This window comes from Canis lupus, chromosome 26 (genome assembly GCF_011100685.1).
Source record: "Canis lupus familiaris isolate Mischka breed German Shepherd chromosome 26, alternate assembly UU_Cfam_GSD_1.0, whole genome shotgun sequence".
Lineage (NCBI taxonomy): Eukaryota > Metazoa > Chordata > Mammalia > Carnivora > Canidae > Canis > Canis lupus.
In genome coordinates, this window is record NC_049247.1 from 8,931,073 (window position 1) to 8,957,847 (window position 26,775).

The 26,775-nt window shown below is 43.5% G+C and overlaps 1 protein-coding gene and 1 long non-coding RNA gene across 4 annotated transcripts in view; one reads left to right on the plus strand and one right to left on the minus strand.

The window, feature by feature from the left end:
* Positions 1 to 8,940: 8,940 nt before the first annotated feature.
* Positions 8,941 to 12,490, minus strand: LOC111092599. Of its 2 annotated transcripts, XR_005379163.1 has the most exons (4): positions 12,350 to 12,490; positions 12,138 to 12,260; positions 11,037 to 11,135; positions 8,941 to 9,915 (listed from the first exon to the last, which is right to left on the minus strand). It is a non-coding gene; the product is annotated as an uncharacterized LOC111092599 (long non-coding RNA). The 2 variants fall into 2 exon arrangements; XR_005379162.1 differs by lacking the exon at positions 12,350 to 12,490 and having other exon boundaries at positions 12,138 to 12,324.
* Positions 12,409 to 26,775, plus strand: part of CUX2 (cut like homeobox 2) — a 285,094-nt gene continuing 270,727 nt past the window's right edge. The window contains exon 1 of one of the 2 annotated variants that reach the window (XM_038575085.1): positions 12,409 to 12,638. Coding sequence is in view for 1 of the 2 variants with exons in the window: in XM_038575075.1 (XP_038431003.1) it covers positions 12,665 to 12,673 (9 nt within the window). In the remaining variant the exon portion in view is untranslated. Of the gene's footprint in view, positions 12,674 to 26,775 lie in introns of both variants that reach the window. The other variant, XM_038575075.1, reaches the window with a different exon arrangement.

Consider the following 26,775-nt stretch of genomic DNA (forward strand, 5'->3'; position numbering starts at 1 on the left):
CTAATGCCAAGCAGATTGTTGGCTGCAGTGCCTTCAATCCAGCAGCTGACAGAAAAGCCTCTGGGGCTAGAGTCAGTGTCAGGGCTCCACCCCTAGTGGCCGCCACAGCTGGCAGGCCTGGGAGAAGAAAGCTCCTTTAACTTGTCCTCCATCCTCTTCCAACACACATTCCTATCCATCCTCTGATTTTCATTTTGCTGATACTGTAACAGTCCGGGACAGTGTGATCCCTCACCGGGATGGCACCTCTCAGGTGTCCTGCTGTGATGCCTCCTTCCCTGACCCCCAATACACAGAGTCCATTCTCCCCTGGCAGCTACCCCTGAACTCTGTGTAAAACCCACTGGTGCCACATAGACCCAAGAGAATTGAGAAACAAGGACTCAAACCAACATTTGCACAAATATGAACACTAGCCGAAAGGTGGAAACAACCCAAATGCCCATCAACACAGGACTAGAGAAACCAGTTGTAGTCTATCCACACAATGGAATATATTGCAGTCGTAGGAAGGAATGAGAGAGACTACTCCATGGTTGAGCCTTGACATTACGTTGAGTGACAGAAGCAAGACACAAAAGGCCACATATTGTATGATTTCCTGTGTGTGAGATATCAAGGGTAGATAAACTTACAGAGATGGAAATCAGATTGGTTGGTGCCAGGGACTTGGAGAGAGGAAGAAATGGAGAGGAACTAGTGGGCTTGGGGTTTCCATTTGAGGTGGTGAGAATGTTCTGGAACTGGGTAGAAGTGGTCACACAACATTGTGTATCTACTAAATGAGACTGAGCTTCATTTTTAAATGATTAATTGTATGTATGTGTGGGTGCATGCATGCAAAACTCAAGAAAGTTGTATTTTTATTGGTTGTTTTTACCGTAGTAAAATACATATAAAATTTACCATTTTAACACATGTTCACCATTTCCATCACCCCAAGAAGAAATTCTATACTCATTAGGCAATCAGTCTCCCTTTCCTCTCCCTCCAGTCCCTGACAACCACTAATCTGTCTCCCTATGGATTTGCCTGTTTGGACATTTCATATAAGTAGAATCACAGTATGTGATCTTTTGTGTCCGGCTTTTTTACATAGTATCATGTTTGCAAGTTTGATCCATGTCGTAGCATGAATCAGTGCTTTGCTCTTTTTTATGGTTGAATACTAGTCCATTGTATGGATGGACAACATTTTGTTTACCCATTCATAAAAGGAGGGACATCTGGGCTGTTCCCACCTTTTGGCTATTGTGAATAGTGCTGTTGTAAACATTTATATATGTGTATTTGTCTGAATATCTGTTTTCCAATTCTCTGGGATAGATAGATACCTAGGAATGGAGTTGCTGGTCATATGGGTAGCTTTACATTTAACCTTGAGAACCACCAAACTTTTGCATAGCAGCTGTGCCATTTTACATTTCCTGCCAGCAGTGTATGAGGGCCTAGGGTAGCTCTGAGGTTTTGATGCAGTAATACATGCGGAGGGCTTACCCAGGGCTTGAAACATAATAATTGCTCCAAAAATATGAGGAATTATGATTATTCTTGTTAACAATCATTACTATGCACCTCTTCTGGGCCAGGCCCTGGTAGGCGCTAAGGGAACCGAGATGAATACAAAATTATTCCTTTCAAGGAGCTCCTGTGCATCCGAATGGCTTCTCCTCTGGCTATTCCAAGTAACTGGTTTGATGAACAACAACAACAATGATGATGATAATAATAATAGCTACAAATCCAATGCCTGCTCATAACATGTCTGGTGTTGTGCCAGTTTCTTTATTCACTGCTCTCATGTGAGCTTCACAACAACCTCAAGTGTAGGCAATATTATCATCCCCTTTTACAGATGAGAAGACTGAGCCTCCAGAGCGGGTGAGTGTGCCTGAGCCTCACAGCTGGCATGGAGCCAGGGTTTGAAGGTGAGGCAGGTACCTTACCAACTGCCATCTCTGGAACCAGACAGTGGATCTGTTTACTCTGGATTTTTCCCAAATCCTAGGTTTAATTCATTTTTGTTTTGGTCTTTGCACAGACTCACCTGGATTCTGTAGATTTCAGCATGACAGGGTGTCTAGTGGCCAACTTCTGACACCAGTCTCAAGCGTAATCAGGGCCAGGCCCTGGAGGCACAGCCATTGTTGAGTTCAAGGGGTTACTTTATAGGCCTGAATTCATAAAGTGTCTGGGCCTCCAATACCCAAAGGACAGGTGCTAACTTGCATTTAATTCTTCCTCTCAGGCTGCAGGACTTTCCTTCAAAAGCACTCTCCTCAGCCCCCCACCCCCTCACCAGGCACCAGCCACCCCTTGGTGGCCCTGCCTCTCCAGGCATTTGTCCTTCTCTGCCAGACACCACCAGTTTGTGTTTAGGAGAGGAACACTCTGTCTGGTCTGCCTTCCTTGTGTGCCCATGCATCTAAGAGGGGTTGGGAGAGGCTCTTTCTGCAGGGCTCTCATCTATATGGACTGCTGGGTGGGTTTCCATGAACCAGGATTCACATTGAATTTCTGGAATCTCCCAGATCAGCTAGTGGCATCTCTGGCAGTGCCCGCTGGGGAACTGAAGTAACCATGCTCAATGATGTAGGAAACATGTTAGGCTTTGAAGCCAAACAGCCAAGAAAGAATTCTTGAGACATCTTTGGTGCAAAAAGTGTCTCTAATAAAGCACAGGGACAGGACTTGGGGGCAGAAAGAGATGCTCTGGGGTCATGAGTTAGTGGCCCATGATAGACTTTCAAGTTGGGAGGGGGCTAGGATCAGTGTAAATCTCTAAGGAATGTTGGAAGTAAGGTTTCCAGGACCTTGAGGGGGCTAGCTATTGTTGGCAGAATGTCATTTATTACCATCTAATAAAACCTGAGTCATGGGACCCTTCAGATGAATATCAGTGAGTCATACACTTGGGGGATGATTGCCAACATGTATGTTGGAAAGGAAGTTTTTCAAAGGAATTTAAAAAAATTTTTTTTGTATATTTTTTATTGGAGTTTGATTTGCCAACATATAGTATATCACCCAGTGCTCATCCCGTCAAGTGCCCCACTCAGTGCCCGTCACCCAGTCACCCCATCCTCCCACCCACCTCCCCTTCCACTACCCCTTGTTCATTTCCCAGAGTTAGGAGTCTCTCATGTCCTGTCACCCTCTCTGATTTTTCCCACTCATTTTCTTTCCTTTCCCCTTTAATCCCTTTCACTATTTTTTATATTTCCCGAAAGAATGAGACCATATAATGTTTGTCCTTCTCCGATTGACTTACTTCACTCAGCATAATACCTTCCAGTTCTATCCACTTTGAGGCAAATGGTGGGTATTTGTCATTTCTAACAGCTGAGTAATATTCCACTGTATATATAGACCACATACCACATCTTTATCCATTCATCTTCCTTTTTTAAAAAAAGATTTTATTTATCTATTCATGAGAGACAGAAAGAGAGAGACAGGCAGAGACACAGGCAGAGGAAGAAGCAGGCTCCACACAGGGAGCCTGACGTGGGACTCGATCCCGGGTCTCCAGGATCAGGCCCTGGGCTGAAGGTGGCACTAAACCGCTGAGCCACCGGAGCTCCCCTAGACCACATCTTCTTTATCCAGTCATCTTTAATGGACACTGAGGCTCCTTCCACAGTTTGGCTATTGTAGACATTGCTGCTATAAACATTGGGGTGCAGGTGTCTTGGTTTTTCACTGCATCTGTATCTTTGGGGTAAATCCCCAGCAGTGCAATTGCTGGGTCATAGGGTGGCTCTATTTTTAACTCTTTGAGGAACCTCCACACAGTTTTCCAGAGTGGCTGTACCGGTTCACATTCCCACTAACAGTGCAAGAGGGTTCCCCTTTCTCCACATCCTTCCCAACATTTGTTGTTTCCTGTCTTGTTAATTTTCCCCATTCTCACTGGTGTGAGGTGGTATCTCATTGTGGTTTTGATTTGTATTTCCCTGATGGCAAGTGATGCAGAGCATTTTCCCATGTGCTTGTTGGCCATGTCTATGTCTTCCTCTGTGAGATTTCTGTTCATGTCTTTTGCCCATTTAATGATTGGATTGTTTCTTTGCTGTTGAGTTTAATAAGTTATAGCCCTTTATCTGATATGTCATTTGCAAATATCTCCTCCCATTCTGTAGGTTGTCTTTTAGTTTTGTTGACTGTTTCTTTTTTTTTTTTTTTTTAGTTATTTATTTATTTATGATAGTCACAGAGAGAGAGAGAGAGAGGCAGAGACATAGGCAGAGGGAGAAGCAGGCTCCATGTACCAGGAGCCCGACGTGGGATTCGATCCCGGGTCCCCAGGATCGTGCCCTGGGCCAAAGGCAGGCGCCAAACCGCTGCGCCACCCAGGGATCCCTGTTGACTGTTTCTTTTGCTGTGCAGAAGCTTTTCATCTTGATCAAGTCCCAATAGTTCATTTTTGCTTTTGTTTCCCTTGCCTTCATAGCTGTATCTCGCAAGAAGTTGCTATAGCCAAGTTCAAAAAGGTTGTTGCCTGTGTTCTCCTCTAGGATTTTGATGGATTCTTGTCTCACATTGAGATCTTTAATCCATTTTGAGTTTATCTTTGTGTATGGTGTAAGAGAATGGTCTAGTTTCGTTCTCCTGCATGTGGCTGTCCAATTTCTCCAGCACCATTTATTGAAGAGACTGTCTCCAAATGAATTTTTATATGTTAAAGTAGACTTACAGGTCCTCAGAGTCAATGTAAGATTGCCTTTTGCCCTTAGCAAAGTATCAACATTGAGGCAGCTGAGTCCCGACCTGCCTGTGTTCAAGGACTTGTCAATGGGATGTAGGTAGTAAGAAAATTTTTCTTTTTTTTTTTTTAGTAAGAAAATGTCATAATTCTTTTCTACCTTTGTTTCCCACATCACTCAAGGCCACCTCCCTAGGCCTCCAGAGCCAAAGAGAGGCCAGGCACAGGGTCTGTGGGCCTAGGGAATCACTGCACACCACAGAAGACACCCTGAGGTTCTGGGCCTAGGGAATCACTGCACACCACAGAAGACATCCTGAGGTTCTGGAAACCCCAGGAATGAGCCCTCGCACCCCTTCAGCTTAGCTCCAGCTCCCTACAATGGCAGTCTCCACACTTGTCCTGCATCCTTACGACAGCCAGTTGGGTACCACACTTCACCGTATTTTGCCATATCCGTGAACCACTGCTATTGTCACTTATTTTATACTTTTCTTCAAATTGACTCACTTTCCTTTTTTTTTTTTTTCTTCCACTTTCAGCATGTGTTTTGGAGAGGGAAACTATGTTGCTACTGTCAATGAAAGAGCAATTTTCCTTTTCAGGAACAGAACCTAACATGAAAATAAACACATAAATATTAAATTTTAAAATGTTTTAATGTCACCTTGGCACTGTCTTATCTATAGTATCTCCCCCAGAGATTTCTTACTAATTACAAAAGGAAAAAAATTATAGTGGGGAAACCTGGCAGATACCCCACCCCCATTAGAGTTAGAGTTTAGAGGTTAGAGTTTGCAACACCAGAAATGCAACAAATTGCCATCAGGTACCTCCTGAGAAAATGCACTGAGAAGAACAGGGCATCATTTGATGGTGTTCTTGCCAAAAGTGCATAACTTGAATCTACTCATAAGGAAACATCAGACAAACCCAAACTGAGGGGCAGGTTCCAAAATGGACCCTTCAAAAATGTCAAGGTCAAGAAAGACAAAGGAAGGCTGAGGCACTATTCTAGATTAAAGAAACATGACAAGTAATTCAGTGTGTAATCCTGGATTAGATCCTAGACGAGAAAAATAATTGCTATAACATACAGTTAAAAACAAAACAAAAAAATTAAAAAACAAAAACAAAACAAAGCAAAATACAGTTCAATTTTAGGTCAACTGGTGAAATTTGAACATGGAACCTAAAATTCAGATTCTAGAGCCATATTAAGTTAAGTTTCCTGAATGTGATAATTATACAGTAATAATCTTGTTCTTAGGAGATACATACTGGTCTGTATGTGTTAAAGGATTGGGTAGTGACTGCATTAACTCACAAATGGTTCAGGGGGAAAGTGTGTACACACATACACACACAGAAAGAAAGCAAATGTAGCAAAATGTCAGCATGTGGCAAACCTGGAAAAGTTCAGAGTGTTCATTGCACTCTTCTTGCAACTCTTCTGTTACAATTTTTTTTCCAAGTAAAAAGTTGTGAAAGATGTCTGCTTGAGGAGACCAAAAGCAGCCACACATGACAAGGGAGGTGGGGGTCCCACACTTTGGGAAACATTACTCAGTTGGTACAATTTCTCCATCTCTAATTCTCTTTTCCCTTTGGTAGTTCTTACCTTCACAGCTCAGTGCTCTCCAGAGTAGGTTCTATTTCTTCATTCCCCTCTGAGAGATTATTTTATTTTATTTTAAGATTTTATTTATTTATTCATGAGAGACACATAGAGACAGAGACACAGGCAGAGGGAAAAGCAGCTCCCTGAGGGGATTCTTATGCAGAACTCGATCTCAGGACCGCAGAGTCACAACCTGAGCCAAAGGTGCTCAACCACTGAGCCACCCAGGTGTCCCTACTCTGAAAGATTTTAGAGACCAGGTTAGCATGAGAAAGGCTCTGAAGAGTCCTGCAGCCACAAAAATTGGTGGAATGCTTTTTGTTGGGGTGAGAGGCTACTGTGTGCTGAGCCCTTACCATGTCCCTGGTGTGCTGACAGCCCTAGGAGATGGACACTGTTCATTCTACCCATTTTACAGATGAAGGAATGGAGGCTCAAAGAGGCAAAGCCATTTATCCAAAGGTTCCTAGGAAGCTGCAGAGCAAGGATTGTGTACTCTCCTTAATTGCCATGATATGCCTGCTTTGGGAGTCACAAAACAATTAATGGAGGCAGTCTAGTGGTCGAGAACAGGGACTCTGGATTCAGATCTCTACTGCTTGCTAGTCGTGTGATCTGAAACAAATCACTTACCTGTACCACGGGGTTATGATGCCTATTAAATGAATCGATATCTGGACAGCACTTAGAGCAGTATCTGACACAATGCTTGGGAGCAATGGAGACTCAGAGAGGTTGAGCCACTTGGCCAAGGACACAGAGGAGGTATCAAGCTCAGAGTCTGAACCCAGGCCTGGTAGACCCCAGCACCCTGTGTCCCGTTAGCCTTGAGCTAGCTCACCTTCTGATTCTGGCCTCCACTTGCTCCTAGATCTCAGGCTCCTTTCTACCTCCCCTTGCCCTACTCAAGGCCTACAACCATTTTACTGGTCTAGGGTAGCTCCCATCAGTTCTTTTGAGGACAGGATATATTCCTTCTGGGCTGTTTGCTTGGATCTCCAGCTCATATCCCACACCCAGCCTCAGTGGGGATGATGAATGCACCTTACCTGCCACCAAGAGAGATTTTTTTTTAAGATTTATTTATTTATTTATTTATTTATTTATTTATTTATGAGAGACACAGAGAGAGAGATAGAGACACAGGGGCTCCATGCAGGGAGCCCGATGCGAGACTCGATCCCAGAACCCCAGGATCACACCCTGGACCAAAGGCAGACACTCAACCGCTGAGCCACCCAGGCATCCCTGGGAGTTTTAACTGCTGCTGAAGTCAGCACATCCATTCGCAAACCCATGAGTTACCAGAATGTTCCTCAAGCTCAGCCACCTGCATTCCTTCAAGTGAACTGGGCCACAGGAAAGCCAGCGTGGGAGATATTTGTTCAGTGAAAGAGAATAAAACAACAACAACAACGACAACAACAGGGTCAGAATCCATTTCAGTCTAACCGATATTTTACACAATTGGATACGTTTGACTAAACTAATACATATGTATGGAGACTGGTGCATTTCCATTCAAACCAATGTAAATTACCTTTGACCAATATATTTTCCTGGAAATCAATGCATTTTAACACGAGATAATATTTATGAAATTGAATTTTTTATTGAAGCTAATGCAATTCTATTCTATTTTATGCATTTTTATTAAACTAATGCATTTTAAATTAATCCATTGTATATTAAGTACAACAGACATTGGTACTTACAGTAAAATAATATATGCCCACTGAAATCAATACAGTTTCAAAACCTGGTGTTTTCCATTTAACTGAAGGATGTCAAGAATACGCAGCCATGAGTTTAGGGCATGTGAATGTGAAATTATGTCTTTTCTTTTCTTTTTTTCAAAATCATTATCACTTTAAAGATATTGTGCCTCAGGATATGGCCAGAGGCCCAAGGATTTAGAATTAATTCATGATTCTAACCGTCAACTCAATTGAACATCCCACTTGACCTACTTTTTGACCAAGTGGACTGGTGATTCTTAATCATGAGGTGTGACACAAGTCACTTGTCACTACTAATAAAATACTGAAGTTTGCAAACAATTTACCTTGGAAAGAAGCTAGTGTTTTGCATCAGTCTGTGTCCTGGCAGGAAAAGGTGATATACTCAAACTGGTATTTTGAGAAGTGTTTAACAAAGAGACTATTAAGGTGAGAGGTATAAGAAAAGCAATACTGCAGCCCCCTGGGACTAGTAACCCAGGAAGCTGTTACCATCTGGGCATTACTCGGACCTGGAGGGAGCAGCTGGCAGAGAGAGAGAGAGAGAAAGAGGGAGAGAGAAAGAGAGAGAGAGAGAGAGAGAGAGAGAGAGAGAGAGAAGCTGTAGCTTTCAGGAGAGAAATTCAGCCTCCTTTAGCATCCCACAGAGAGGAAGCTATAAAAATAAATACCTGACCTCTCTCTACGCCCTCCTCCTCTCCTGTTGATACTTTCCATTGACCATATCAACCAGAAACCAGAGGATAAGGGAAATTGTTGTTGCAGTCCTGGGGCAGCACAGAATAAGAAGAAAGATAAAGGAGGGTGAATCTGGACAGACAAAAAGAAAATACCCATATATCTACTAAGTGCTGATTATACATGACATGCTTTCTTATTTAATTCTCACAACACCCTATGAGGAAAAGAACTATTATTTCCATTTCTGAATTGGAGAAATTGAAGCTCAAAGAGGCTGAGAGGGAGAGCTAGGGCTTGAACAGAAGTCCACCCAACTCTGTGGATGAAGAAAATAGATTCTGGGAAAGAAAATAAAATTTAATAAAGGAGGATGAGGGTTTTTTTGGCCCCCATTTTACTCCTTTCCTTACTGTTTGAAACTGTGACATGAGAACCTGGTGTCTGGAGCTATGGCTGCCATCTTGTAACCATGAAGGGAGACATCACCAACACAATGAGTACAGCAGGGCAGGAAGAACAAAGGAATTTGGGTTCTTGTTGATATTGTTTAGTCCCTAAACCCAGCCCAGAACTACCTACCTTCAGGCTTCCTGTTAATTAACAATACACTCTTGTCTTTTAAGCCAAGTTTACTGAGTTTATTGTTATTTGTCCCAGAAGCATTCCTAACTGATAGACTATTACTTATACATTACTTGAATTTTTAATAATGAATATGTATTATTTTTGTGAAAAACACAAAATCCAATAATAACTGTTTAATCACTCCCCTCATCCAACTTCACCAAACTGGTCATGGATTTTTTTCTTCTTCAGGACAAAACCCAGATGCACATGATTTTTTAAGGCTGAATTCACAGACCTATTTTATTGCATTTTATACAAGTTTTTTTCATTATGGACATTTAGATGGTAGAACAGCTCAAGCATATGCATCTCTGTATTCCCTCTTGCTGGGGACCCCATTTGCAGCTCTCACAGGGCACAGCACTGCTATTGTTGCAGTTCCTATGAAAGTCCCTTAAAAGCTGGCTCTCTCCCACCTTCATCAGCTCTCAGTTCAGGGAAAAAACTTCCAGGATTTTCAGATCCAGCCTCAGTCCATGGGGGGATGGGAGGAGCCCATGGCATTTCCCAAGAACTCCCAGTTGACAATCAGCATCTTCCTTCTGTGAGAGGAGAATTTTGTTCTAAATTTCCATCTTGCCTTATTCTCTTTGAATACAGACTCAGGAGATTCTAGCACCTCAAGGGTTTTGGAAAAAAATCTTTGGCTTTGAAAAATTTACTTCTTCAAAGATTTATAGTTGTGAGATTCCCTAATTTCATTTGCTCACCCATTGCTTTAGCCCCACTGAGCCTCAGTTTTCTCATGTGGAAAATGGGGGTGATGCTAGGACTTAGCTCACAGGATTGTGAAAGGAAGACAGTTAAAACAATTGGAATGACTGGCACAGAATGTAGGCTCATATGAATAGCAAAAGTGATATCATTACTAACTCTTTGAGAATCAAAAGGTCTTAATGCATCCATTCATAGCACAGCCAGCTTCTTCAGCAATGGCTGTCCTTAGAGAAATCTAGGTCATTGTGATGTCTCAACTTTGGATGAATATCTCTTTTGTGAACCCATCCATAGCACTGATTAGCCAAGGAGATTCAATGGAAGTTAAGAATTTGGGCATCAAATCAGAGAGATCTAAGTTCAAATCTTACCTCTGCTTCCCAGCTATGTGATCTTGGGCAAGTCACTTTGCCTCTCTGAGCCCCTCAGCTTCCTCATTTGGAAAATAATGACTGCCTCACAAACTAGCTTGAAGATTAAATGAGGTTATACGTGGAGTACTCTGAACACAGGGCACTTAAGAGCATCTGCCATCTCTTTATAGCTGTCATTTTTTTTCCTCTGGCATGCACGGAAATAAGTATGGAGAGATGGATGCAAAGTTCTGTGGTCTACGTGCTATTCTGTCTGTAGAGACAGATGGAGAGGAAGAAAGTGCAAGGAGGTTATTGGTTGAGTTAGAAATTTCCTTTCTTAAATAAAAGTGATCTCAAAGTCTACAGAAAAGATAGAAGGGATCTATTATCAATATTTTAACATTAGCTTTTAGATTCTAAACTCTTTGTGAGCAAAGTCTCAGCTAATGCACCTTAGTATCCTGCACAGGACCTGGCACTCAGCAGGTACCTAATCAATGCTTGTTGCTTTAAATCCATCCCTGTATTAGTCAGCTTGGGCTGCCATAATACAATACTATATATTTAAAATCAGGTATTTATTTTCTCACGGTTCCAGAAGCTGGATATCTGAGATCAGGGTGCCAGCGTGGTCGGGATCTGGTGAAAGCCCTCTTCCTGGCCCAAAGACAGCTGCCTTCTTGCTGTATCTTCACATGGCAGAGAGGGAGAGACAGAAAGCCAGCTAGTTCTTGTGTCTCTTTTTGGGAGGGCATTAATCCCATCATGGGGCCCTACCCTCATGACCTCATATAAATCTAATTATCTCCCAAAGGCACCATTCCAAATACCATGATATTAGGTGTTAAGGATTCAACATTGAATGGGGGAGGGCACAATTCAGTCCACAGCCTTCCCCTAACATTTTGCAGTTCAGTTGCAAAATAGACCAAACCTCAATGTGAGAAAAGTGGGCGAGACTCATTAGAGAAGGAGGATGGGGAATGAAGAGAGCTTGGAGTGGGCATTATTAGGGAACCACAGACCCACCCACCATCCTGGCATGCCCTGGCCATTAGTATAATGGCTAGAAGTTCAGGAGCTAGAGTTCATGCCTTGGATCCACTGCTTAGAATTAAGTTTCTCTATCAGTAAAACCAGGACTGTGGAAAACAGTGCTGCTTATGCCTGTATGCCATTACCCTTTCTTGGGAAAGCAGCCTTTTGGTTTTCCTAATGCCCTTGTGGCTTTACCCTCCACTACCACCCTGCCTCAGTTCGGGGAATTGGGCGTGTCATTTGGGCCCAGTCTAGCAGAGTCAGGGTGATTGGCTCAGGCATAGGCATGTGATCTGACCCAGACTAATGAGAGCCTTCCCTAGGATTTCTGACAGAACTTTTAGGAAGAGGCTTTATCTTTCTCCTGGGGACAAGAACCTGGGAGGATGGAAGCCTGGGCCAACAGCAGCTAGCTAGACCTGACTGAGGATGAAGCCAACACAGAAGAAATCAGAGCCCAGAGAAAGAGAATGACAGTGTCTGATATTGACCTTCAGGCTATGCCTGGAGCCCATCCGCTCACTGTTAAACTTTCCAGTTAAATAAGCTAATAAATTACTTTTGGTTAGGCCAATTTTTGTTTCTGTCAGTTGCCACCAGCAGCATATGAGTAACCTAAAAGCATTGGCCAGAACCATTTCGGTGTTTCTCACCTGTGCCCATGTCACTTAATAGTCTCAGTTTTGGGAAGATGTGCGCCACGCTCACGCTCCCTCGCAATGTCCAAGAGAATTGCAACGTGTCTGAATCCTCCCTCTTTGACTCTTCAAACACCCCTGCAAGGTAATGGAACAGCTGTTCCCGGGGGTGGTAGGCACTGTGGGCGCCCCGCAAATCATGTGGTCCCGCCCCCCTCCTCAGCTACCGAGGCAGCCATGGACACGTGACCCAATTCTGGCCAATGAGGCTCGAGGAGAAACCTGCTGGGCGGTGCTTCTGGGCGAAGCCACCCAGGCCCTCGGCGAAAACTTCCTGAGAACCTGAGGGAACCGCAGCCGCCATCTTGCTTCGCCCTGAAGAGGAAACCCTGTGCCACCGTGGAGTCAGCCACGTTGTGTGGTGCTGCCGTCAGGACTCCCCGGGATGTAGGATTGTCATCGTCTCTTTCCTTCAAGCAATTTGGAGTCAAGATTTCCATTTCAGTCAACACCATCGTGAGTCATGCACTCCTATTTTATAGATGCAAGAGGTAATTTCTGAGGGAAAGTGGCTTTCTCCGGTTATGTTGTCGGGATCATTTTTGTTGCAGGGGACAGACACCTAACTCCCAACAGCTTAAGAAAAAGAAACATAGACTCTGGTAAATTCAGAGTATAGTAGATGAATGCCCCTCAACTGGTGAAAGGGTAAACTGAGGTACAGTCGCACAATTATTACTTAGCAATAAAAAGGAACAGATTACTGATATGCCAAGGACGTGGATGAACCTAGATGCTAAATGAGGAAAATCAGACTCACAAGGCCACATGCTGTGTGGTTGCATTTATATGCCGCTCTCGAAAAGACAAAACATTAGGCACAGGAAACAGATCAGTGGTTGAGGTGGGGGAGAGCAGGAAGCAGACTACCAGGAGAATGTGGGATTTGGGAGCTGGGTTAGAACTTTTCTGGATCTTGACTGTGGTGCTAGTTAAGTGACTGTATGTGTTTGTCAGAACTCACAGAACCACAGTAAAAAGGGAGAATTTTACTATATGCATATTATAGTTTATAAACATTAAAAGTCCTGGGGGTCGGATGGGGAGTTACTACTTAATGGGTACAGTTTCTGTTTGGGGTGGTGATAATTTTTGGAAATAGATAGTTATGATGGTTGCCTAACGTTGTGAATGTAATTAATGCCACTGAATTGTGTGCTTAGAAATAGTTAAAATGGCATTTTATGTTATATATATTGTACCACAAACTTTTCTGTATAATTGACATAAGATTATATTAGTTTCAGATGTGCAACAAAGTGATTTGACAATTACATACGTTACAAAATGCTCATCACAGTAAGTGTAGTCACCATTTCTCACCACACAGTTATTATATTATTGACTATATTGTCCATGCTGTACTTTCCATCCCCATGGCTTATTTATTTTATAATTGGAAGTTTGCATCTCTTAATCCTCTTCACCATTTTCTCCTATCCCATCTTCCCTTCCCCTCTGACAACCATTATGGTTTAAAGTGAAAAGAAAAAAAAAATGGTCCAGGGATAGACTTCATGGCAGGATCCAGAATTCTCTCCATCTCTCAGGCTCTCTTTTCTGCTACCTTGATTTTATTTCCAGCAGGCTCTCCTCAAGTGGTAACAGAGATGGCCTTAGAAAGTTCCAGGTATACCTCCTCATAGCTTAGCAACAAGAGCAGGAGGGAAGTGCTTCTTTCCCAGTAGTTCTTAAAAGTTCCATGGTTGAGCCTCATTGACTTGCCTTGACACGTGAGCTTGCCTCTCAACCAACCACTGGGCTGGAGTGATTTATTGGCCAGCCCTGGGTTATATGTCTACTCCCAGAGTGAATACCGCCACCCAAACCTCTTGGAGGGAGAGGGGGAAGGGATCAATCTCAAAGAAAACCAAGGAGCTTTGCCAGCAGCCCCTACACTCCAGTTAAATGTTGAATGGCCCAGCCCCAATTCTCGGCCCGACATTTATGCAGGCTGTGCCATTCTGTCCTTACATTCTCTCCAGCAAAGCCCACGTAGGTACAACATACACTCATCATTCCATCCCTGGGTTTGCATAAAAACCCACGTCCACGAAGTAGCAACTGCAATGTTTTTCAATCACACAGCAAAGATATTTAAAAATATCACCCATATGTGTTTTAAATACAGGCAAATAGCTGGCAAGGCAGTCGGCTTCACACCCGCGTGCCATTCTGAGTTAAAATCTTCTCGTTTCCAGCTCTCAAAATCACACGTTGAAGGCCAGACAAGCCCAGAACACTGCTAAGGCTGTGTGTCTACCCAGAATCTTCCCAAACCACACAGTCCAGCTTTCTTTCCTAGTAGGAACATCTATGATCCTGGGAAGGAATTTAAGGGCCCTTAGGCTTCAGCTCAATCATTTGCCCTCCACTGAGAATACAGAAATGGAACCAGGAAGTTTTTAGTGAAGTAAGTTTTCCAACCTTCTTAATGAAACCATCTCCTTACCAGTCCAGCCGGCTTTCTCACTGCCCCCCTGCCTACCTACCTGCCTATCATGCTATTTGGTATTAAAGTCTTTAAAATTTGACCTTGCCTATATGCAGTCTTATGACTTGAGACTCCCTACATTTTCTCATCTTCCAGATTTATACTTTCTCTTAATAACCAAAATAATACCTTTCCAATGTAAATAACAGATAACTCCAACTCTAAAATTATAATAGGTTTTCTTTATCTTATACAAGTAGTACAGAGGTAGCCAAGTCTGATTTGGTGTGATCAGTAGACATCAGCTCTCTGCCCTACCATCCTCTGGGCAGCCTTTACCCTTAGCCTGCTTCCCATTACGGCCCCGTGTGGCTACCCTTACGCTAGACATCACATCTAGGCACAGAAATGTCCACAGAAGCCTTTCCTAACTTCAGCACATCTCCCCTCACATTTCATTGACTAGAACTTAGTCCTATGTCTGCTCTGAGGCCAGACACCAGCAAGGAAGAGGAGGTGGAGGAGGAGAAGGACTGGAGGGGGTTGGGTCATGGGGGAGGAGAAATCAAAGAAACCTTAGGGAGCTTATATAATCTTCTCTTTATAATCTCTCCTGGGATTGGTGCACATTTTGCTGACATCTCCTCTTCCTATACGCTCCCTCCTGGCCTCTGGCTGCTCCCTGATCCCTCTGCCACCTCCCTGCATGGGCTTGACTAAGGCACTTTAAGTTTCCCTAGTCTTGTCCACTCCCCACCTACTTCATCTGAAGCTGGTCCCTGCTCATAGCTCTTACCTGCAATCCTTAAGTCCCCAAAACTCTGGAATATGGAAAGTTGGTTTTTTTTAATTGGAATATGGAAAGTTTTTATTTTCAAGTTTGTGGCAAACATTTGGCCACAGAATCTGCCCGGGACTGGTACAATGTGTAGACTTAAAAGAGAAAACACAAGAACAACCCATTTAATATGAACAGTCATGCATTTTGCTGCAGAAATATTAATATGCTGGGCCACAGGATGCTGCCCAGACCCTACACATAATATGCAGTATATGGTATTCTAAAAATCTGAGGGATTCTGAATTCCAAAAGGGATTTGGATAAAGCAGATTATGAAGTTTGATGATGAGTATCATCATTCCCATTTTATAGACGAGGAACTGAGATTCAGGTAATTTCAGTATCTTGCCTAAGTTTGCATAGTGAGTGCGGCCTAGATTTAAACTTGGGACATGTAATATCAAAGCCAAGGCCATCACCCAACATAATCCTTTAATCTTCCACATCCACATACACGATTTTTGGTGTATTTATGTGCCACACATTATTATTTACTTAATATTTTTCTCTAACCTAGCTCACTTTTTACTTGAATAAAGTCTTTGTAAAAGGAAACTTCCTATCACCATTTTAAATGGAAATCTAGCATCTCTTGTCATAAATAGAAAATAGCTACATATAAATAAATACATTGAGAGTAAAGTAATGAATTAAATACTTGCCTGCCAGAGAGGCCGAGCCTGAGACCTGTTCTCTGTTTAAAAGGGAGATTTTGGGGATCCCTGGGTGGCTCAGGGGTTTAGTGCCTGCCTTCGGCCCAGGGTGTGATCCTGGGGTCCCTGGGATTGAGTCCCACATCGGGTTCCCTTCACTCCCTCTGCCTGTGTCTCTGCCTCTGTCTCTCATGAATAAATAAATAAAATCCTAAAAAAAAAAAATTAAATTAAATAAAAGGGAGATTTTTTCCCCCAAAGCAGAAGTATTATAGACATGCTAGTACCTCACTGAGCCTTAGGCTTTGGAGTGATCAGAAAGATTGAGACACACTTGAAAGATAGCCATCTTCCTTCTCATGGGATTTGAGGTTATAGAATGTTCCAAGAATGCTCTAGAAATATCTGAAGGTCATAGATATTACCATAGATATACTTTGGTAAGTACAGAACGATTCACATTTGGGCAGCTGCCAACTCACAACTACCCCATGGTGTTCACGCATTTGCTATCCACCTACTGCCCTGGATGACAGACCATATAGTCCATGACCTAGGCTTGGCTGATCAGCCCCTTCCCTTTGAATTTTGGCCATGACTCTGTAAGGATGTGCAGCCAGAGCTACCAGAGGCCTTGGTGTCAGACTCTCGGACAGAGTTGAAAGAGCAAAATCAAGCTGACATCCAGACAAAAGCAGAGGGGAGTCAGTTTAACTGAAAAAAGTCTTGACACATTGACAACATGTGCTGATCAACAAGCTGCACCAAACTTGCGGGGGGTTCAGAGAACTTACAGGGGAGGTGTGTGATGGTCAGTTTGATGGGTCAGCTTGGCTAAATAAGAGTGCCCAGTTTATTCACCCACCAACCTGAGTGTAGCTGTTTTGTAGGTGTGATTGAAGTTGAAAACCAGTTGACTGTAAGGGAAATGATACTGTATCATCTGGGTGGGTCCAATTCAATCCATTGAAAGACCCTAAGAGCAGAACCAAGACTTCCCTGAAGGAAAGGAAATTCCTTCTATGGACAGCAGCTTCATCCTGGACTTTCAGTTGTTCTTCCTGATGGAAATCCTAAGGATTCAGACTTAGCTATTCAAGTCCCACAACTGCATAAACCTAATTCTTTGCCATAAATCTCCTACTCTGTAGATCTCCTATTGGTCCAGTCTCTGGAAGGCCCTGACCAATACAGTAGCAGAATTTATGTGGAAGAATATGCATGTTTAGACCATTTTAAGTAAGCATACATGTTTTGTTTCTTCCATTCTTTGCTACACTAGAAGAGTTTAATAGTTAAGCCCTTCCTGCCCTCAAGAAGAAACAACTAGTTTTTGGTGCTGATTTGGCCATCCCAGTCTATCCTGGAAGAAGGGAGAAGGGAAGATTGTAGAGAATTTCAAAGGCCTTACTCTAGAGCATGCTTTGGGCTGGGACTGTGTCTCTTTTCAGCTCAGGTACTACCATTTGGATGTGTGTTGACTAAAAAATTGAACACTCACCAGGACAATAGATACTTCTTTATTCCCTCCACAACATTCATATTTTTGGGGACCCCAAGGCACCTTGTTTTAAGAAAACTGACATTTGGAAATTAGAACTTACCCAAATAATCAGTCATCTTCAACAATTTTTGTGTATTCACCAGATATATTTGCTACATGATTTCAGACCCTCACAGTGGCCCTGCAAGGAAACTGAAGTTCAGAAAAATGAAATGTTCCCAGGGCCACATGCTAAGTGGCACACAGCAGGTTTATCCCTGGCTTTTGTCATGAGGCCAAAAAATGCATCTTTAAACAATATACGGTATAGTGTTGCCTGCTTTTAAATTTTACATAAATAGAATTGTACTGTTTGTATTTTCCAACTTGTTTTCTTCACTAAGTGTTGTTATTTGTGAGGATCGTCCATGTTGAATAGTGTGGTTCTGAATCATTATTCCCTCCATTTATAGATTTCCATTGTGTGAATACAGTACAATTTATTTTATCTAGTCTGCTATTGATGGGCATTTGGGTTGTTACCTTTCTCCTTTGTTTTTGTTTATTTGCTTTGTTTTTTTTTTTACTATTATGAACAATCTTTTGTAAATAATCTTTTTTTTTTTTTTTTTTTAAAGATTTTATTTATTTATTCATAGAGACACAGCTAGAGAGAGAGAGGCAGAGACACAGGCAGAGGGAGAAGCAGGCTCCATGCACCGGGAGCCCGATGTGGGATTCGATCCCGGGTCTCCAGGATCGCGCCCTGGGCCAAAGGCAGGCGCCAAACCGCTGCGCCACCCAGGGATCCCTCTTTTGTAAATAATCTTATGGAAAGATACAAGTCATTTATACCCTGCTGGATGCACTTGGAAGAGTTCCTGGTGAATATATCACCAGGAAATAGATTGCTGGGGCATGGGTCATGTGTGTTTTCCACTTTGCTAGATTATGCCCGATTATTTTCTGTTATTGGTAGTTGTAACCATTACACCCCTACCAGAAGCTGTACATGAGGATTCCAGTTGCTCCACATTTTTGATAACACAGTATTATCTGGCATTAAAATCTTGGCCAATCTGATGAGGGCAAAATGGTATCACATTTTGTATTAATTTGAATTTTCCCTAACTACTAGTGAAGCTGAGCTTTTCAGGTATTTATTGGCAATTTGAGTATCCTCTTCTATGAAACACCTATCTGGGACTCTCACATGGAGCTCTAGAAAGAAATCTCTTTAGACAAAGCCATATTGGGATATTTAAGTCTTTGTTTCTTTTGAAGCACCAACTTGTCAAAGAAGTTGACATTCAAAGCCTTAACAAAGAAGAGAAATAGGGTAGGGGTTAAGGGGAGGCTGAGGCAAAAGAAGTGGGATTGTTTTGTGTTTCTTTCAGTAATACCTGTTAATAAGAGTCAGTAATGATGGACCTCATTACAGCTATTTATACAGGACTTAAACTTTTCAATTTGGATCTTCATGCCACGGCTTTTGAGTCTGGAAAGGAGCAGCACTCCCCTTTCCCAGATGTGAAAAATGAGGTTTTGGAGGTACTGTGTGAGTTGCCCAAGGCCTCATGGCATTTTAACTGACTGGCTGGGATGCAAAACCTGCTGGCATTCCAGAACCCAGACCAGTGGTGGAGACCACTAAGGACACTGAGGAGAGCACCAGGAAACCTCACTTTTGGGCCCTGGTGGAGCCTGTCAGGGCAATTGGTGGCCTAATGGGAGAACTCATCAGATTTCAGGGAGCTCACAGTCTTAGATCAGGCTGAGAGCACAAAGCTACATGGCATCCAGGTTGGGTGACTGTGGGGAGAAATCAAGGTTGATAAAATCAGAACTGGCTTAGGAAGGGCTGCAGAGTTTGGCCTGTCAGTGGAACAGAACGAGGTCCACTTGCTGCATTGATAATTAGGCCCCAGTGGTACAGCATGAGAGGTATGTTTTGTAGCCACAGGGTAATTCCTTGGCAGGTATTTCTGGATGAGAGGTGTAGGCCTCCACGTGTCACCCAAGAAGCCAGGCTCCTCCCTACCCTTAAGTCTTACATCCTCCTCCTGGGACCAGTGGGCCAGCCCAGGCATGTTCTTTCCATGGTAAAAGGTAACGGTGCAAGAGGGCAAGTGGAAACATACAGCATATCTTGAGATGTAAGCTCAAACTGGCACACCAACACTTCCACCTTATTCTGTTAGCCAAAGCAGGTCATGTGGTCAAACTCAACCTCCAGAGAAGTTAAGCACCTGGATCTAAGCCACACAGCCAGGCAGTCACAGATTCAGGATTCAGGCACAAGAGCCTTGAGTCAAGGCTTCTGCCTAATGCCATGCCACATTAAAAAGTGACTCCCTTGTCACTGGCATCATCAGGCAGCCATTTCCCAGTGACTGACTTTTAAATAAAATGTGGAGTACACAATTTTCTGTACCTAATCTTTCTTACATTTGTCTTTTGTCTGAGCCACCATCTGTCCCTCCACTCTGTGGTGATGCTTCAGCAGTGGGGCGAGGCCTCGTCAGCCAGGTTCTCTCCACCTTCATGCCACTTAGCAACCTCCAGCAGATGCAAGTTTTCTGACATAGACTCCCATGATTAGCAGATGCTCTTTAATTAACTTTATTTCCATTGCATTTATTGCCTCCCTGAGATTATCTTAATTCCATAGCCCTCCAGGATGCACATTCTATACATGGCCATTTGCCTCCCTGCGAATTGGGAGGAAGAGTGGGACTGTAGGGAACTTGCCTGGGAGGATTTACCCTCTAAAACCAGACTTCAGGGAAGCCCCGGTGGCACAGCGGTTTGGCGCCGCCTGCAGCCTGGGGTGTGATCCTGGAGACCCAGGGTCGAGTCCCACATCGGGCTCCCTGTGTGGAGCCTGCTTCTCCCTCTGCCTGTGTCTCTGCCTCTCTCTCTGTGTGTCTCTATGAATAAATAAATAAAATCTTAAAAAAAATAAATAAAACCAGACTTCAGCCCCTGGGGAAGGTTCCCTTCTCCCAGGAGAGGCTGGGAGGTCAGAGCTGACAGGACAGCTCTGTAGGATTATGGAATAGGAGAAATCCAGAGGACTCTGCCTGGATCATAATCCATTCTCTGGCTTAGACCTTGGGCAAGTTACATCATCTCTGTGCCTCACTGTCCTCATCTGTAAAATTGGAATAAAATAATGCCTACTTCATAGGGTTGCTGTGCATTAAATCAGTTAATTTCTAGAGAGGGCTTAGAATAGCACCTGGCACATTGTGATTGAATTATAGTTGGTTATAAATATAAACCTATTATATGGAATTCCTGAGGGTCATCTATCATCTGCCCCTCCAGATATCACTTGTTTCCCCAAAACCTCACTGCTGACAAATGGCAGTCTGCATTTATGGAGTGCTTACTGATGCCAGGCTCTTTGCATGCATTATCTCATTAATTGTCCCCACAACACTAAGGTCCCCACTGTACAGATGGTTGGATGAGGACAGGTTGGACAGGGGAGTGATTTTCTCAAGGTCACACTAGAATTTGAACAGGGGTCCCCCTAATTTCAGTCCTGCTTCTATCTCCCTGAACTCTTCTTGTCTTTGGTCTGAGAGAAATGTAGAAAGTAATTGATTTCACTTCTATAAAGTTGTTTCCCTCTTCCAACCACCTCTTTGGGGGCTTTCCCCTACTTTATGGTTACTGAAACCAGCTCAGGGGTGGACTGACTTGCCCAAGGACACACACCCAGGAAGGGGAGAGCCAGGAGTTGCATCTCCACTTAAACCCAGGTCTGACTTCAGACTCATTGTGTGCTGTCTGATCCTAAGATACACAGCAGTTGATTTTGTGTCCATGATGTCATTTACTTCTTCCAAACACTTGTTTGAGGACCCTCATTTTATAACTGAGCATACTGAGGCTTGGGAGAGACGCCAGCAAGTGGAAGAACAGTAATTTAAACCCCTTCCCTGGGATCCCTGGGTGGCGTAGCGGTTTGGCACCTGCCTTTGGCCCAGGTCGCGATCCTGGAGACCTGGGATTGAATCCCATGTCGGGCTCCCGGTGCATGGAGCCTGCTTCTCCCTCTGCCTGTGTCTCTGCCTCTCTCTCTCTCTCTCTCTCTGTGTGACTGTCCTAAATAAATAAAAAAATAAATAAAATAAAAAAATTTTTTTTCATTAAAAAAAAAAATAAACTCCTTCCCCTGAACCCAATGGTCTTTTCCCTGCCTTTGGCCAGGAAAATTGTTGCCCAGGGAAGGGAATAGGAGGAGAAAAGGCAACTCTAAAACGGTGGGACTGCCCCAGAATCTAGCTTTGGGCTCACTCCCTTATTGCCAGCCAGCCTGGGCACTGACCAGAGCCTCCCTGGTCCCAGGGCGCTCACACTTGGGAGGTGGGGTTGGCATATACACCAAGTGTCCACTAGGTGGGGCTTTTGCCAAAGGCCGGGCTCAGGAAGGCCCCAGCAGAGGCCTTGTTGCCCCACCCTAGAAGGTACCACCAGGCACACACAATCACATGTATCTGCGTGGTGTGCTCACATGCACACGTGGGCTGTGTAAGCATTGTGTGGGCACACAGGTGTGTCCCAGAGAATCTATTTCTGGCTTGTGTTCAAATGTGATTGAATGAATGTGTGGTGTGTATGCAGGTGGGTGTGTATGTGTTTGTAAAGGTATACTCATAAGAGAGTGTGCAGAGGGGTGTATGCAAACAATGTCTGTGAGAGCAGATGTGTATATGTGTGTGCACATATGTGTAAATATGTATGTGTCTGCACAAAAGGGGGTGTGGTACATGAGTAGCAGGTTAGACCCTGGCATGAGGTACTGAGGATCATTTTAGAGTCTCTTTCCTATGCTGTCTTCAGAGGCAGGGGCTGAGACAGATGACCTCTCAGGGCCCCTGATTCCTGGCACATTTGCCAAAGACCCTGATGGACCCCATGGATTTGAAGCAAGAGGGCTCAAGCAGGAGGGTTAGATTTGCTTCCTGGGTCAGGGAATGTTTGTGGGGGGGGGGAGTGCTTTGCTCCCCCAGGCACTGAGGACTCCACAGAGGCTTTTGAGGTTGAAGGGGTGGGGACCTAACCTTCAAAGGAGAGCTTTCAGAGCCTTCATCTTGGGCCCCTTGAGCTCTGGAGAGTGAGGCTGGAGACTGTGGGTGCATGGGAGAGAGTACTTTGGATTTCAACCCTAACTGAGCCCCTCACCAGCTGGGAAGTGAATTAAAAAATTCAAAGTGAATTCAAAGCCCAACAGAGATTTAGAGGCAGCTGAGGAAGGGAAGGCGGGGTGGTGTTCAGGTTAAGAACTTCAACCTTGACATCAAACAAAACAGGATATGTTCCCCAGATCAATTGCTTATAGGCTAGATGACCTTGGGTAAGTCACTTACCATCTCCGAGCCCCTATTTCCTCAGCTATTAAGAGGAGGAAATGGCAATACTTACCTCCAAGTGCTGTTACAAGGAGGAAATTAGATAATGGGCAGAGCGAGCCCAGCTTGGGAAGAGCAGGCCATAAATGGCAGCATTATCATTATTTTCCTGTCCTTTGGGGACAAGTGGATCATCTTTTGTTTCATGTAACCTAAGAGCTGAGAAATCAGAAGGTCTAAGGAGGCTGAGAGAGTGGTAATTTAGGGACTGGTTTCTGGGGTGACAGAAACAGCCCCTGTTGGCTATGCTTTGTCTGAATGGTGTCTTCTGGAAGTACCTACATTGCTTTCCCTCCTGCCCTGAGCAGGGGCAGCAGGAAAAGCTAAAGCTGTGGTCAGGGCTCCTGCAGCAAGGCTACAAAGAGTGCACGGTTTCTTGCTCCATTTCTAAACCATGCTCAGCCATTGTCCTGTTGAGTGAACTTGGACAAGCTATTCTGTCTTCCTGACCCTCGGCTTCCTCATTGGCAGAATGGATACAGCGATGATAGATGTGAGATTTAGGGAGAATGTTAGAAAGGTCTTTGGTGCATGGTAGGCACCACAGTGACACTGATGATAACAGTGCAGCAGTAGAATAGGGACAAAATGAAAATTGTTAGGATTAACATCACCCTTTCTCACCAAAGGAGCAAAAGATCTTTCTTTCTTTCTTTGCTACCTGTTTTGCTGACTAGATGAAATGTGAGAACCTTAGATCTGAAGAAGGAGCAATGAGAGAGGGCAGAGGCGGAAATGGTGGAAAAGGGAGAAGGCAGGGAAGACAGACCAAATAAGATCGAGCGATGAGTGAGAGAAGATGGACGAGCAGTTTGAGGGGAGAGAAATTAAAAATAGAGACTAGAGCGGCTACTTTAATGGAGGGAACTTCAAGGAAAGAAAGAAGCAAAAAGGAATGTTAAGATGTTAAGTGCTTCATACCCTGCCCCTTAAGAAAATTTGTAGTAGCATTCTACACTCTTCATCAGTTTTTAGGGGTTTGTGGAGTTTTATTTGGGTGGGTCGGTAGGAGTACTGGTGGGGATGCTCAGTTCTTTACAGGGAACAAGAAAGACCTATGGCTATCCTTGGGAGCTCATATTCTTGGGAGCCTATGGAAAAATCCATGCCTTAGTGGGCATGAAGCCAAATGGGGACACTTGTGCCAGAGACGCGGGGCCTAGGAGAGATGGAGGGCCAAATGGGTTCCCTTGGTTCTTTTTTTTTTTTAATAAAATAATTTTTATTGGTGTTCAATTTACCAACATACAGAATAACACCCAGTGCTCATCCCGTCAAGTGTCCCCCTCAGTGCCCGTCACCCACTCACCCCCACCCCCCGCCCAGTTCCCTCAGTTCTGTGATGGTTGTTTTGGAGGTCTTAGGTCACTGGTTGGTACACTCTACTACTAAAATGGGATGCAGAATTGGAAGGCAGTTTCCTGCCTAGGGGCCAGCTTCTCAGGGGCTCAGCAAAGCTGAGTGCCTGAAGATTAGCCTGTGCCAGTACAGAGCAGAGTCCTAGAAACTTCTAATTAGCTAATGTTTCTAAATCTCCTGGAAGCTGCCAAGTGCCAAGTGGTGTTTCATTCCGAGGATGCTCAAAGAGAATTCAGTCCTGGTTCTGGCTATAGATATAGCTCTGAAAGGGACCCTGGGCTCTTACATGAGCAGAGCTATTAGGGTGCTTAAACAAACAGACAACCAGACATAGCATAGTCAAGTCAGACTAATAAGGATATAGTTTTCAGTTAAAATGTTTTGTGCTATTGGTTAAAAAAAAAAAAAAAAAAAAGAAACATGTCGTTTTGTTCTTTAAATCCATAGCATGTATGCATCTCCACCTGGGTTTGATTTTGTGTATGGTGTGAGGTAGGGATCTATTTCTGTTTTCCCCCCATATGTGTAGTTAGTTGGATCAGCACCATATTGAAAATGAAGTCTGTCTTTTCCCCACTAATTTATAATACCAGCATTGCCATGTATTTGTGTAAGTCCATTCTATATTTGTGTGAATCTATTTCTAGGCTTTTAATTTTGTCCCCCCTTGAGTCTATTTGTCCTTCTCCCTCACTGTTTTTATTATTATAATTTTATTATCAGTCTTAATATCTGATAGGAAAAGTTCCCATAACGTATTATTCTTTAAATGCCCTGACTATTCTTGGCCCTTGCAATTGCATAAGAATTTTAAGATGGGCTTGCCCTGTTCTGTGAAAAATCTTATTGGGATTTTGATTCTAATGGTCTTAAATTTATTGATTAATTTGGACAGAAATGATATCTTCACCATATTAAATCTTTCAGCCCATGAAAAAGGACTGTCTCTTTAGTCAGATTTTCTTTCATGGACATCTTAGATGGTTGTGGCATTCTGTGGTATGTGTATCAGTCAGGGTCCCAGGAGAAAGTAGATTCCCTCCTACCCCAACCAAATAAAGATTCTTGATGATAAAGTAATTGGTTATCATAAAAAAATTAAGATAATTATGTGGAAATTATAAGTGGCCTCTAAACCCATTTTCCAGAACTAATTCTTTTAACTATATGATACCGAGTGTTGTCTTTTTAAAGAACGTTTTCTTAAGCACCACATTTTAAGCAGAGATGGGATTATTTCATAATATTCTATAGCATATTTATGTCTGCTTTGCCTTATATCCTAGATATCACTTCAACACACATAAATAACATTTACATTTCTTAATAATTAAATAGTGTTCTGTGGTGGGCCAGAGTCCCAGAAGGTACACTCAGTTATGAGACTACAGAGCTATGGGCTGGAAAATGTTGGGCCACCCAGACACTAACAAGAGGAGGAAGCCATTTCCACCTGAGATGTGAAGGGATATGGGGAGGGAGAGAGCCTGGTGAGAGCAAAAGGACAACTGGACCAGGACTGTGGATATAAAAGGACCCAATCACTGTCAGAACAGCAATGAAGTAGGGAAGGAGCTGGGAAATAAATACCCCAAACTATCTCTGCTCCTGCCTTCTTATGGCCAAGCAGGGCCTCCCATTGGCCATATCCAACTGAAAGCCAGAGATTGAGGGAGCCTGGGAGATAGAGTCCATAGAGGCTGGCCTCCTGGGACACTGAGCAGGGAATAGTCAGTGGGAGCAAAAAGGAGACTAATAAGCACATTATGAATAAGCTATCATTTAAGTAATCTCTGATGGGAGTTACGCAAAGGGTGCCTGTCCCTCTTGTGCTATTCCTCTCCAGTTTGATTGGTCAATGAGAGTTGGCGTGTGGTTAAGACTGCAGCTCTTTGCTTTCTGGGAATCTGCTTTTCTACCCATTTTTGCCTCCCTGTAAGAGACAGGGCAAACTCAAGAGCCCCAGGCCTGATATGAGTGAACCTAGGTATCAGGCCTAGTTCTGCTACTTCACTACCGTTTGACCATTTCTCTCTCAGTGCCTTAGCCTGCAATTTGGGAATTTAGATCCCTGTCCCATCCATTGTGAGGCCGATAACAATGATAGCTAATAGATATAGTACATTTACCTAGAGCTTCACGTAAATTAACTCCTTTAATCCTTGCCATTTTGTACAATTATTAGCACCATTGTACATCTGAGCAGAATGAGGCACAAAGACATAAAATTAGTTGTTCAAGGTCACAGAACTTGTAAGTGGCAGAGCTGGAATTCATATCTAAAAAGTCAGGCTCCAGAGTCTTGCTTCTGACAATATATTATGCTAAATATTTATTTATAAGCATCCAACAATGAGTAGGTGCTTAATAATAGTAGTGGTTGACAGCAGTGTGTCAGGA